This window comes from Myxine glutinosa, chromosome 7 (assembly GCF_964187855.1).
Source record: "Myxine glutinosa chromosome 7, kmMyxGlut1.1, whole genome shotgun sequence".
Classification (NCBI taxonomy): Eukaryota; Metazoa; Chordata; class Myxini; order Myxiniformes; family Myxinidae; genus Myxine; species Myxine glutinosa.
Genome location: NC_136267.1, coordinates 173414986 through 173429837, shown reverse-complemented (window position 1 = coordinate 173429837; position 14852 = coordinate 173414986). Strand labels below are relative to the sequence as shown.

Sequence of the window (14852 nt, the reverse complement as noted above, 5' to 3'; positions counted from 1 at the left end):
TTTGTCTTCTTCTTCTTCTTCACTTCGTCGTCTTTGTCTTTTCCAAATTGAATATCTGTGGCACGATTTGGCCAACGTTCAGAATCGGGTCTAGTCATTGTTAACGGTTCGGGCCGCGGCTGCCATCCGCTCGGCAATCCAGTAACATCTTATCCGCGGTCGCGAACGAAGCTGCTCACCGGTCTTTTCGGAGGCCGCGGTGCAGCTTCAGGGACCACGTCGGTCAGTGACAGACGAGGGGCATAATCCCCCCTCGAAGGGGAACCATAGGCCGACGTTGGGTTCCGTAACAGTATATATATATATAGATATATAGATATATGAACGCAAAACGTTCAAAATAGATATATATATATATATATATATATATGTATAGATATATATATGAATAGATTATATAGATATATATATATATATATATATATATATATATATATATATATATATATATACACACACACACACACACACACACACACACACACACACACGAGTATATATATATATATATATATATATATATATACATATATATATATATATATATATATGTATGTATATATATATATATATATATATATATATATATATATATATATATATATATGTATATATATATATATATATATATGTATGTATATATATATATATATATATATATATATATATATATATATATATACTCGTGTGTGTGTGTGTGTGTGTGTGTGTGTGTGTGTGTGTGTGGTGTGTGTGTGTGTGTGTGTGTGTGTGTGTATGTATGTATATATATATATATATATATATATATACTATATATATATATATATATATATATATATACAGTCACGTGAAAAAGTAAGTACACCCCATGTAAAGTTTTGACTTTTTCAACATATTTCAACATACAGCTATTTTATCTTCATTTCAACAATATTGATAGATAAAGGTGATTTTATATAACAAATATCATGAAGCATTTACATTTTGTAGTCCATTGTATAATTTATATAAACATAAATGCAAATTTCGCATGTGGAAAAAGTAAGTACACCCTTACATTTATAACTACTTCAAATACCTAAAATTGGAATCAGGTGCACCAGCTCAGGTGCAAATTATGAGAACATCATTGGAGAGGATCTTGGAGGAACCTGTCTTATTTAAACCTCAGACATTTAGTTTGGTTTGCTCTTTGTTGTTCAAGTGTGTGGCGTCACCATGCCTAGATCTAAAGAGCTCTCTGAGGCCTTCAGAAAGAAGGTTATAGATGCCTACGAGTCTGGGGAGGGATTTAAAAAGCTCTCCAAACAATTTGAAATCAATCATTCGACTGTCTGGAAGATCATCGACAAGTGGAGAAGATTCCAATCAACTGCCAACTTGTTCAGGCCAGACTGCCCCAGCAAGTTCAGCCCGAGAGCAGATGGCAAGATGCTGAAAGAAGTCTCTAAGAACCCCAGAATATCATCACGGGACCTACAGGTAGCTCTTGCCACTGTTGATGTCAAAGTGCACGAGTCTACCATTAGAAAGAGGCGCACAAATTTGATCTACATGGGAGGTGTGCCAGGAGGAAACCTTTGCTGTCCAGAAAGAACATCAGGGCAAGAATAAAATTTGCCAATGAACACCGAGGCAAAGACCAGCACTTCTGGAACAATGTGCTCTGGACAGATGAGTCAAAGGTAGAACTATTTGGCCACAGTACCAGAAAACATGTTTGGCGAAAACCAAAGACAGCATTTGACCACAAGAACCTGATACCAACTGTAAAGCATGGTGGTGGAAATATTATGGTTTGGGGCAGCTTTGCTGCATCAGGGCCTGGGCAGCTCACCATCATAGAATCCACTATGAATTCTTCATTGTACCAGAGGGTGCTTGAGGATAATGTGAGGCCATCTGTCGGAAAGTTGAAGCTCAACCGAAGGTGGACCTTCCAACATGACAATGACCCTAAACATACCAGTAAATCCACCAAGGAATGGCTGAAAAGAAAAAATGGAGGGTTCTGGAATGGCCAAGTCAAAGCCCGGACCTAAATCCCATCGAGATGTTGTGGGGGGATTTGAAACGAGCTGTGCATGCAAGAAACCCCTCAACCATCGCTCAGGTGAAAGAATTCTGCATGGAGGAGTGGGCAAAAATTTCTCCCAGTCGATGTCAGAGACTGGTAGACAGTTATAAGAAACGCCTACTTGAGGTTGTTTCTGCCAAAGGGGGCAATACCACCTTTTAGAGCCAAGGGTGTACTTACATTTTCCACATGCGAAATTTGCATTTATGTTTATTTAAATTATACAATGGACTACAAAATGTAAATGTTTCATGATATTTGTTATATTATATCGCCTTTATCTATCAATATTGTTGAAATGAAGATCAAATAGCTGTATGTTGAAATATGTTGAAAAAGGCAAAACTTTACATGGGGTGTACTTACTTTTTCACATGACTGTATATATATATATTTAATGAAAAAAATATGGAGAACATACATCATATGCGTTCTTCATATATAATTTATTTACTGCCATTATTTGTACTTATATAACCCTCCAGCCCCCATCCCCTTTTCAATCATGTACGAGTATACACTAGCCCATGTACTCAATGGCTCAAACAATCCATCCACTCGACCCGATGTGCTTGTAATAAATATAAGGATGCCCATTATTGGTTTTCCAAACTGGCATCTCCACATTGTTCTCTTTAGCATTTCCTTCACTCTGGATTCATATATTCTTCATGTAAGTTGTCAAATATTGCTCATGTAAACATGAGGTGCAAAACGTTCAATTCGCTCAAAAAAAAAAACAACCCAAAACGTTCAAGACAATTCTCTTTGCATCTAATTTTAATGAAGGTAGAAAAATCCATAATAGTCTCTTTTATAAAGCTTTCTAAGGTCCTAATCTCATATGAACAATTGTCCTAATTGGAATATTAATTGTATAAGCTTTTTCTATCACAACAATTGATTAAGTTCCTGAGCCTCAAAAGGAGTTTGGCATCATGTCTCCATAGCAATCTTATTCGTTTGACAAATTAGGGCATCCAAGGCAGGACTAAGTTCACCTCCTGTGAAATTCAAGCTCATCTCTGCACTTGCTGCACAGGTGTATTTTTCCATTTAATAAGAAGTTGTTGATGGCATCTTCCAGTGTATATTCCATCAGTTACGAGCACCATAGATAGTAGCCTTTTAAATGAATAACGTTTCTGCATCATGTAAATGCCCTTTTTATCCTCATTAATATGCCCCTTAGCATCATGAAGATGGTTTTACTTTTATCAAACAGTACCAAATAGGCCACAATTGTATTTTCGCATCAGATTAATCATTCTCACGACATGGAAATAATGGATTGTTGACAACTGACTCGAGAAAATCGTAAGCTCATTAGAATCAAAGTTCAGGAGATTTAAACAAGGTAAGTGTCGTGCTATCATTCGTGAAAGACCACCTTCCCAACCATCCATTTTTTTTATCGAATCACCCTCAGTTTTCTTGAGATCCTGTTTCTTGAATACTCCCTCATAATGTTTTCAAAGAGATTGCCAGATATTATCTGTCCTGAATAGTCCAAATTTCCAGGGCTGGCAGGATGGCCAAGAGGAGCAGACACTCACCTGCAAGCTGTCTCGCCTGGGTTTGAATCCTGACCCAGCTATAAACTGTCATCTGGGTGTTTCACAGGAAGGGTGATTCATCAATGCGTGTTCAATCCCTCAGATGGACCTTAAGCGGGCACCCTGTCTTCCAGCATTCGTTGGTGGATGGTAAAGATCCCATGGTGTCCTTCGCAAAGATAATGCGAGCTCTCGTCGACCCATGAACAAATTCCAAATACCTGCCCTAACCAGTCGAGGCCATTGCATCAGCGGCACAACCACGCCCCTCAGCTCATGATGCTACCCACAGCCTTGTGCATATACTGCATAGGAACGAAGAAGAAATCCACATTTCTAAGTTATATTCTAATACCAGGGACTGACTGGATATATTTAACTCCAAAAAAGTCTTTCCTAAACTCCCAACTTCACACAACCTACTGTAGAAATTATGCGTGTGTGAATTTCTACTCACGTGAGGTCATACGGTGGTTCATTGCTTGCTGGGAATCCTCCGATTCCGTTATGCTTGACGAAAGTGGAGAAACAGGAGTAAAGGTGGACGTTCCACTGAGATGCAGCCAATGCTCCGCAGAAGCTGCTCAAAGCCCTTGGTGGGTAAACCCATCTTGAAATGTTGATTTTTCAGGAGACCGAAAATACCATGCTTCCGAGTGACCAGAGCGGAGGTTAAAACAAAATGAATATTCCACTATCAAAAAGTGATCTGCTCCACATTATGACGCCTTTTAGCTCCAAACCCCTCGAGAGAAGAAAGTCCGCGTAAAAACCCTCTTCTTCTTCACACTCGTGTTTGTCCTCTCGTACTGGGAGATTGATTGGTTGTTCCTGGTTTTAAACCATGCCCCACTAATAGTGCAGCGGCATAGCAAACCAATTGTGCATTTTGTGATGGAAGCACCAAATTTGGCAGAATGATAGAATATTATATGGAGAACATTTTCAGATATGGAACCACTTTGGAATTCACCCCAATGTGGCCGCCATATTGGATTTCAAAATGGTGGCTTAAAAATCTTTAATTACAAATATTTCTGGTTCTATACCAGCTACAGCCTTGATTTTAGTGTCTGGATGTACAAACTTGAGGTCAAGGAATTGAATGGTTCTACTTAGAAGTTGATTTACTGACGCCATATTGGATTCCAAGATGGCGGCTTCCGAAAATCTGCTGACCGATATCTCTGGTTCTATGCCAGCTAGATACTTGATTCTGGTGTCTAGATGTACATTTCTGAGGTCAATGAATTGAATGGTTGTATTGAAATATGTTTTAATGTACATAAGCAACTGATAATCCCATATCCCATAGGAAAGAAAAAAGCAATTCAAGAACACTATGGCCAATAGGCCTTTCTTAACAATTTGAGGGAGTGTACCGTGGACAGCTAAAGATTATATATACAATACAAAATATTATTCCGAATAGATAATACAAATCGGGATTATATAATCAAAATTAAATTATACTAGGGCATGCCCGTACGTGGGTGCCCGTTCCTTGCCAAAAAAAAAAAAAAACGCTACCCGTACGCTCTACCCCGCCCGTACGCCCGTAAACAAAAAAAACAACGCTCTTCGCTTCCGCCCTTCGCTCTGGGAGATTATAATGCGCATAAGAAATCGAGAAATTATTATTTTCTCCGGAAGAAATCGAATTACGAACCGTAATGGCGCACGCGCTCGGCTCGGCTGTCGGCTCGCTCTCACATCGGCCACGCCTACGCAACAACGCGTTCTGTGATTGGCTGCCGGAAGTGAAGTCTTCACTGTCCGGAAGGTCGCAAATCGCAGTTACGATGAATCGCAAATTAGTTTTAATTAGTTTTAAAACATAGTTGAACGCCAACATAGTTTGCCAACGTGAAATAAATGAATACGCTCTCAAATGTGCCGTCCGAGGCAGAGTCTGTTCGGCACGTTCGGCACACGTGATAGCTCGCTGCTCTCTGATTGGTTGAATCGTTTTTTGGACATAGCTCGGTAACTACTTGTCCGATTAATATGAAACCTTGAAAAGGCACATCCTCGGGTCCCCAGCAATATACCTGGCAAGTTTAAAGTATATCGGACCCGTGGTTGTCGAGAAACAGCGGTCACAGACATACAGACATACAAACATACAAACATACATACATACATACATACATACATACATACATACACACAGAGATTACTGGAATTATAGATAGATGAAAAGATTACACATATGTGGGTAAGAATTTACTCTACAACAGCATAAATCAATAATACATTGTATAATATGTACTGAAACCACAGAAGATTGTACACACACTCTCAAACACACAAGCAGGCACGCACCCACTCTCACCACCCAGACACATACACACACTTTCACTAACACACACTAACATACATCATGCACATTACCTGTTCACCGTCAGTAGCAATCAGCTGTTTGTCTGGCACATCGATGGACTCCGTGACCTGCTTAGACAGAAAGCTGAAGAGTTCCTCCTTGTTCTCGTCGACACGGAGGAAACTGTGCCAGTTGCCTGGTAGGAGGGCAGAGCCAGTGACACGTCTGCGTATTCCCTTGCCTCTGTTGGTCCTTGCAGTTGCCTTCAGGCTGCCTGACTTTGCATAGCGGTCCCACACTAGATCGAGACGAGATCGATGTTGAAGCTGTGACATAATGTATGGAACGAATACTTTTGTGGCATAGTCAAGAAATGTTTTGGTCTGGCCTGGGCTCAGCATTTGAACTATTACAGCTCCATCGAGGATCACAGAAGATACTTGTGGTGGGTCCGACTTTGTTTCGACAAGCTGTTCTAAGGGCTGCAACAAGTCAGCTTTGGAACCAAAGCGGAGCTGTCCATTTTGCGAGAGTGCTGGCGGATGTGCGCTGTTCTCATGTTTGAAGAACTGCTCGAGACCCCCATCTCTGGTTTGGCATGCGATGTATAGTCTGGAGAAGAGCTCTGAATCACTCTTTGCAGAGGCTACTTGTTGTTTGCTCTTCTGGGCAGCTTTGACCTTGATGGATGAAAACAACGGGAGTTTGTTGCGTTTGATGACATCATTGAGTGGCTTGGATCTGTCTGCCAGACGTTCCTTCTCAAATGAATGGAACTGATCTCTCCCAATCTGTACAGCTGTACGCACAGTATCTACAACAGCTGGGCCCAAGATCTCCAGTGTGCCCAGGACCAGCAAATCTGTGCTTTCTTCTTCAAAGGGGCTGCCCATCTCTTCGATGACTGTTGTCAGTGCACGGACATCTTGGACGAACTTCTTCTGCACACTGTCGGTTTGCTCATGGTGGTGGGTGTGCTCTCCCCTTTGGCGCAGTTGCTGTGAGGTCTCAAATTCTGTGATGACCCGAGCAACTTCGGGGCCAGCCACCATCCACCGTCGAAGGGCACTTGGATTTTCAGTTAGGCCCACTGCCCCGCCATCGCCTTTGGCCGTGGCATTGTTTTGTTCATGAGCCTGGTCTAGGGAGATGGCGGAGAAAGCATGCCTAGTCTTCTTGGATGTGAAGTGCCCCGCATGGAACTTGGCAGCAACATCTGGGTGTTTCTCTGCAATGCCAACCATGTCCCTGATGTGGACTGGTAACCAGCGAGCATAGTGGATATGGTCCAATGCAGCGAACCATGCAGCTAGCTCTGGTAGGGTGTCCATGTACAGCGTGAAGTTGGACTCTCTCAGTGAACGTATGTAGAGGAGTATACAGAGCTCCAGGTTAAGTACAGTGGCCCAGTACTGAAACTGTGGACATGCCGCTGCTCTCTGGTCACACCATGCCTCGAACTCCAATGGTTCCTCATCTCTTGCAGTTGCTCTTTCGTTGTATATGTCATATGCACGATGCTGCAGTATGTGTAGGGCAGCAACAGTTACTTGGTGGGCGCGTCTTGTACGGCTGACGTGAGCTGCACGCAAGAAGGAGTCTGCTGTGCCAGCTGTTGCTATCTCTGCCTGAACCAATGCCTGTGTCCAACCGCTGTCTTGCAGCCAGTCTCCTGCTGTCTTCAAAGCTGCCATCTCTGTGTGTAGACCACCCAGCATGACCACAAAGAGATCTTCACCATGTGTGTCTGGCCAGTTCCATTGCACCTGCTTGGCGATCGCATAAAGTGGTTGGTCCAGTGTGACGACGGGTATCTGTCCAGGGTTTAGCTCATTGATCGCTGCTTTCACGACATCCATGGCATGGCGGATCATTGGCACTGAGTGGGCTTGGTCATGGAAGAGGGGAAGCAAGGCAGTGGGTGTGACTGTGATACTAGTATCCTTGGCCGATTGGTTCTCTGCGTGATGTGCAGCCCAAGAAATGTTTCCTGGATTCTGTGTGTCACCACTGTCACATGCATCCTTCACAGTCTGGAGCCACCTCTTCTCTTTATCCAGTTCAGCTTGTGCAGGATTCCTCTGCAGCGACGCCTGGGTTCCAGCTGGTACAGGGTGGCTTTTGGCAAGTGAACTAACTGGTTGTACATCTGTGTAATACCGTGGAAGGTCCTCCACAGTCTTGACATTTGAGACACCCCCGATGATGACAATACCTCGGTCTGTGCCTTGATTGTCATAGTCTGGATGTTGTATCAATGAAATACCAGTTCCGTGGAAGGAGTCGTGTGCTGTCGTGGAACTGGGATTGTGGTCTATATTATCCACAGCTGATGTGGTGAACACTCCACCGCGGAGCTTTGGGGGACAGACCACCTTCTCCGCCCGAAAGCGCTGACAGACCCCGTTCCCCAGCTCTGCAGAGATCCGTAGCACTCTATCATAGGCAATGCTGATCCCTAGTCCAGATAATGTGTCAACCAGTTCCCTCTTTCTCGTATGGGCTTGAAGCATCAAGCCAAGATATATTGGCAAAGGAGTCTCTTGACTAATGCTGTGTCGTACGTCTGTGCCTGCACCTCTCCTCTCATGCTTCACACTGTTGTATTTGAGAAGTTGAGCTATTGTCACAGACGCCGATGCCGATGACTGACATGCCTGATCTTTGATGCCTGCGCCCTCTAAAATCATGGAGACCATTGTCAGCAGCAGTTGTGGCACAGACTCTTCTTGACATTTGTTTGAGAAGGACCCATTGAAAGGCTGAGATGACTGGAACATATCCTTCCTTATAATCCCTGCAGCTCGTGCCAGGTGCACAACATCACTGTCAATATCATGTTGACATGCCTTGGCTAATGCACTGCCAATGTCTTCCTGAAACACCAGCAGGACATCTCTTCCCTGCCTGTGCTCCTGCAGATCAGGGAAGTGTGCCAGGATACGCTCCTTGAGTCTGGTTGTATGGACTCGTGTTTCCAGCACAACTCCGAACTGTTCCATTCTCATTGTGTAGAGCTTGGTGAGGTCTGCCATCTTGAATACAGGAGCAGTGTCTTCTTCTTTAGCAGTTTCCTCTATGTACGTTACCAGTTCAGCAAGGACTATTGCTGAAATGACATCTACCGTGCTCTGGCTTTGCTCAGCAAGCTTTTTTGCTGCCCTCACGCGGTTGTATAGGGATGTCAAACATTTCTTATGGTACTTGGCCTCTCTTGCGACCATGTCCCCAGCACTCAGTTGGGCTAACAAAGTGGTATCCTGAAGAAACTCTGCAGCCTTGCGAACGTGTTTATCTAGTTCCAATGTCGCTGCTTGATGAAACTCCAAACCAAGCTCTTGCTGGCAGAAGAAGCACAAATTGTCGCATATGCTATCAACACAAGCTGCCTGAGACCTAGTAAGCTTGTACTTATCTGTGATTGTACTGGGGATAGGGCTTCCCTCTGGATGACTTCTCTTCTGTACCCGCTGTAGCTTGGTAGTGTTATATTTCACCCTGCATGACTTGTGCCACTTGGCTTGGTGGGCAGCTAGAGTGGCAGCTATCCCTTGGCCTTCATCCAGTCGTTGCAAGTCCACGTCTTGTGGCAGCTTGCCTAGTTTATTGAATGCTGATAGATTTTCTTCAAGTGTCTTGTATCCAGCACCTGCATCAGTTCTTTTCGTGACAGCAGGACACTGTAGGGACTCTCCTATATCAACTTGACACAGAACACAGAGTTCCCAGTCCAGTGGCGTCTTTGGCGTTGAAGTTACATGCTTGGTAACATGAACTAACTTGAACTGCTTCGACATGATTGAAACCTGGATGGAGCAAACAAACAAAAAAGTCGTTTAATTAGGGGTTAATCAACGGACCAGCATGTTTTATCTACAGGACAATACACGACCCCCCCTGAAATTTGACACCAAATGACCTCTTTTAGGGGTATTTTTGGCCGAAATTTTCAAATTTTTCACTCCCCAGACCCCTAGATGTTCCCTTGAGCTCAGAATCGCCGCTGTAATGTGTCTACTGATGTTAGAAAAGATATAGGGTGAATGGGGCAATAATTGTGCCTGTAGGATTTGTTTCCGCCACCCCCCCTAAGGGTTACAGATTTTTAAAGCCGCCATTTTGAAATCCAATATGGCGGCGACCTTGGGTGAATTTCAAAGTGGTTCCATATCTGAAAATGTTCTAAATATAACATTCTATCATTGTGCCAAATTTGGTGCTTCCATCACAAAATGCACAATTCTTCTTAAAATTTTGCTATGCCGCTGCACTATAACTGAACGTTTGCTAGCAGAGTGTACGTATGTGAGGAACAAGCTTAGTGAATTGATTCTGCCTGCACCGTCTATTCATGTAGAAAATGATGCAAGTAAAACTACAAGTCGCTACACGGCAAAGCATTTTTGCAATCCACAACAAAGTCACATTCTGCCTTGCAATTTCAAATTCTGTGGCATGTTAAACATATTTTATAGCAAATAACTGGAAACTCTTACCACCTCCTCCCCCATCATTTGACATTGCAACTCACCAGTATATAATGTTGTGTCCCACACTATAACCAGGATTCTGTTTTCAAAAAAAATTCCCCATAACTACCTCCATTCTTCACTACGCTTGCTAAGCGGTTGTTCTTCATTGCATTCTAAGTGGCACCCGTTTTTTTTCGCTTTCTTCAAAGTACAATACAGTAGGTAACTTCACTTGTGTTTGTTTGTTTTCCTTTCTGAATGGCTGCCATTTAATTAGTCATGTGCATTGTAACTTATCTGGAAAAATGTTTTTTTTCTTTCTGAAAATGATCTCGAACTTTAAGCTTTCATCTTGTGCTCTTTTGAGGGTCCAACTTCCAAAAATATTGTTGCTTTTTCTGGATTTGTGATAACATGAAGAAGAGGAAACAGTCCAACAATTATATCAGGCAGTAAGACCCTCAGAAAAATGATCATGTGAATGAACCACCTTTAGAGGCCATTTTTCCCCGCAGAGCAGGGGTTGGCCTTTTTTCGGGAACCTTGGTCCCCTTTTTGAAGCAATGTTTTATGGCCGGATGCCCTTCCTGCCACCAACCCTGTTAGTCGCCTCGTGCGACACACAGGGAATTACCAGTGAACTGCTGCTCAATTTGCCGACCTCAGAAGGATGACAGGCTGAGTCAACCCACCTGGTGTTAATTCAGCGATCGACGGGAATCTAACCCAGGATCCTAGGATCCCAAGCCGGCACCCTAACCGCTAAAGGAACCCAGGATCCCAAGCCGGCACCCTAACCGCTAAGGAACCCAGGATCCCAGGATCCCAAGCCGGCACCTTAACCGCTAAGCCAACACCAGATCATGTGTGATATATTAAATGTGGATTCGATTTAAAATTACTTTTTGAAACGAGAAGAGATCATTTTATTTTAAAAAAAAACAATGTCATAACAAATGAATACCAGGAAAACCGGAAGAAGCATGAGACAAGTAAAAGCCAAAAAGCAATAATAGGGCAGTGGGAGAGGGAAGAACTGAATGTGGGATACTGGACTCCCAGCCCTGTAGGGAGGAATACCAATGAGAAATTGGAAACAGATTTGCAGTACCAAAGGGGCACATTGGGGACCTTGAGGTGGCATTTCAATCTCAACAAAAGAAGTGCTTCAGGTGGCAAGGGAGTTTTGTGGCAGGCGACAAAAGCAGCAGTCGTGGAGGATTAGAACAGAAAACAAGGTTATTCACAGACGAGATATGTGCAGTGACAACAGCAATGGGTAAACAATATAAGGACAGAAGGAAAGGCAGCTTTGGGAGAAAGGCCACAATAAATCAGGTGTATTACTAACATGGCAGACTTGACTGCATTTGACATCAAGGAGACAATAATGTACAATGTACATTCTGTATATATATATATATATATATATATATATATATATATATATATATATATATATATATATATATAGATATATATATATGTATATATATATATATATATACATATATATATATATATATATATATATATATATATATATATATATATATATATATATATACATACACACACACACACATACATACACACAAAGTGCATTCATAAAGTATTCAGACCCCTTCACTTTTTTCACATTTTGCTATGTTGCAGCCTCATGCTGAAATCGTTTAAATTCATTTTTTCCCTCATCAATCTACACTCAATACCCCATAATGACAAAGAGAAAACAGGATTTCAGAAAGTTTTGCAAATTTATTAAAAAGAAAAAACTGAAATATCACATTGACATAAGTATTCATACCCTTTGCTATGACACTTGAAATTTAGCTCAGGTGCCTCCCATTTCTCTTGATCATTTTTGAGATGTTTCTACACCTTGATTGGAGTCCACCTGTGGTAAATTCAATTGATTGGACATGATTTGGAAAGGCACACACCTGTCTATATAAGGTCTCACAGCTGACAATGCATATCAGAGCAAAAACTAAGCCATGAGGTTGAAGGAACTGCCCGCAGAGCTCAAAGACAGGATTGTGTCGAGGCACAGATCTGGGGAAGCCTACAAAAAAAATTCTGCTGCATTGAAGGTTCCCAGGAGCACAGTGGCTTCCATAATTCTTAAAAGGAACAAGTTTGGAACAACCAGGACTCTTCCGAGAGCTGGCCGCCTGGCCAAACTGAGCAATCTGTGGAGAAGGGCCTTGGTAAGAGAGGTAACCAAGAACCCGATGGTCACTCTCGCTGAGCTCCAGAGATCCTGTGTCGAGATGGGAGAAACTTCCAGAAGGACAACCATCACTGCAACACTCCACCGATCTGGGCTTTATGGCAAAGTGGCCAGACGGAAGCCTCTCCTCAGTGAAAGACACATCCCAGTAGGCACACAGACATTGGATCCATGTTGAATGAACGTCAAGATTCGACGTGGACCCGAGGTTGAAAACTAGTTGGATTTGCAAATTGGATCAGTCATTTTTCCAATGTTGAATAAACGTCGTTTTTCCAACATTGATACATTTTCCAACGTCGAATAAACGTTTATACAATGTCACACTTTCAACGTCGATGTAGGGTCGAACAACCAACATTGAAACAATGTCATTTATTCGATTAAAAAATCAAGCCAAGTTGCCAACGGTGAAACAACGTTGAATGACTGTCGGGTTTTGATGTAGGTATTGGTCTCAGGTTGGGTTTTTGGTCTCAGGTTGGGTTTTGGTTGTCCGACGTCGCGACTTCATTCCAACCGTTATTCGATGTTGAAACAACGTCGTGTGCCCGCTGGGATGAAAGCCCGCTTGGAGTTTGCAAAAAAGCACCTAAAGGACTCTCAGACTGTGAGAAACAAGATTCTGTGGTCTGATGAAACCAAGATTGATATGTTTGGCCTCAATTCTAAGCGTCATGTCTGGAGGAAACCAGGCACCGCTCATGACCTGCCCAATACCATCCCAACGGTGAAGCATGATGCTGGCAGCATCATGCTGTGGGGGTATTTTCAGCAGCAGGGACTGGGGGACTGGTCAGGGTTGAGGGAAGAATGAACGGAGCAAAGTACAGAGATATCCTTAATGAAAACCTGAAACAGAGTGCTCAGGACCTCAAGACTGGGCCGAAGGTTCACCTTCCAACAGGAGAATGACCCTAAGCACACAGCCAAGACAACGCAGGAGTGGCTTAAGGACAACTCTGTGAAGGTCCTTGAGTGGCCCAGCCAGAGCCCTGACTTGAACCCAATCGAACATCTCTGGAGAGACCTGAAAATGGCTGTCCACAGACGGTCCCCATCCAACCTGACAGAGCTTGAGAGGATCTGCAGAGAAGAATGGCAGAAAATCCCCAAATCCAGGTGTGCAAAGTTTGTCACGTCATACCCAAGAAGACTTGAGGCTGTAATCGCTGCCAAAGGTGCTTCAACTAAGTACTGAGTTAAGGGTCTGAATACTGATGTCAATGTGATATTTCAGTTTTTTCTTTTTGATAAATTTGCAAAACTTTCTAAAATCCTGTTTTCTCTTTCTCATTATGGGGTATTGAGCATAGATTGATGAGGGGAAAAAATGAATTTAAACGATTTCAGCACAAGGCTGCAACATAACAAAATGTGAAAAAAGTGAAGGGGTCTGAATACTTTCTGAATGCACTGTATATATATATATATATATACATACATATATATATATATAAATATATATATATATGTATATATATGTATATATATATATATATATGTATATATATATATATATATATATATATATATATATATATATATATATGTATATATATATATATATATATATATATATATATATATATATATATGTATATATATATATATATATATATATATATATATATATATATATATATATATATGTATATATATATATATATATATATATAATTATATATATATATATACACACACACACACACACACACACACACACACACACACACACACACACACACACACACACACATATACATATATGCTCAAGATCAAAATAAACTTATCAAATCTTAAGAAGGACACTCATTGAAATCCTCCATGCAAAAATGAAAAATATTTGAACACAGGTAAAGTTCAGCTATCTTTACGAAACACATGTCAATAAACAAGAGGTTGCCTCAATCACAAAAAAACAAAAAGCATGAACATCACAAGGTGTGGTGCAACAAAAGTCACAACACTGCAACACAAAGGCACACCTGAATACAGTCAAAACAAAACGACACAGGAATGGACACAACACTCCTAACAGTCAAGGACAGAATGACAGCAGTCCTCATTATCGTGTGTGTCCTCCCTGAGCTGTAATGCAGGCTGTACACCTCCGACGCATGCTCTGTACCAGGCATATGATGCGGTCCTGGGGAAGTCTGTCCCACTCCTCCTGCAAGCCTTGAATGAGCATTTGCCGATTGACAGC

General features: G+C 42.0%; 2 protein-coding genes across 3 annotated transcripts in view; one reads left to right on the top strand and one right to left on the bottom strand.

Moving 5' to 3' along the window:
* The window catches only part of LOC144893034 (uncharacterized), a 296542-nt gene extending 287797 nt beyond the window's left edge, over positions 1-8745 (bottom strand). The window contains exon 1 of the mRNA XM_078782567.1: positions 4469-8745. Coding sequence (XP_078638693.1) covers positions 5977-8718 — 2742 coding nt within the window. The 5' untranslated portion in view covers positions 8719-8745 and the 3' untranslated portion in view covers positions 4469-5976. The remainder of the gene's footprint in view (positions 1-4468) is intronic.
* LOC137431845 (RNA-binding motif, single-stranded-interacting protein 1) overlaps positions 1-14852 on the top strand; it is a 400729-nt gene that overhangs the window by 195328 nt on the left and 190549 nt on the right. The window lies entirely within an intron of this gene.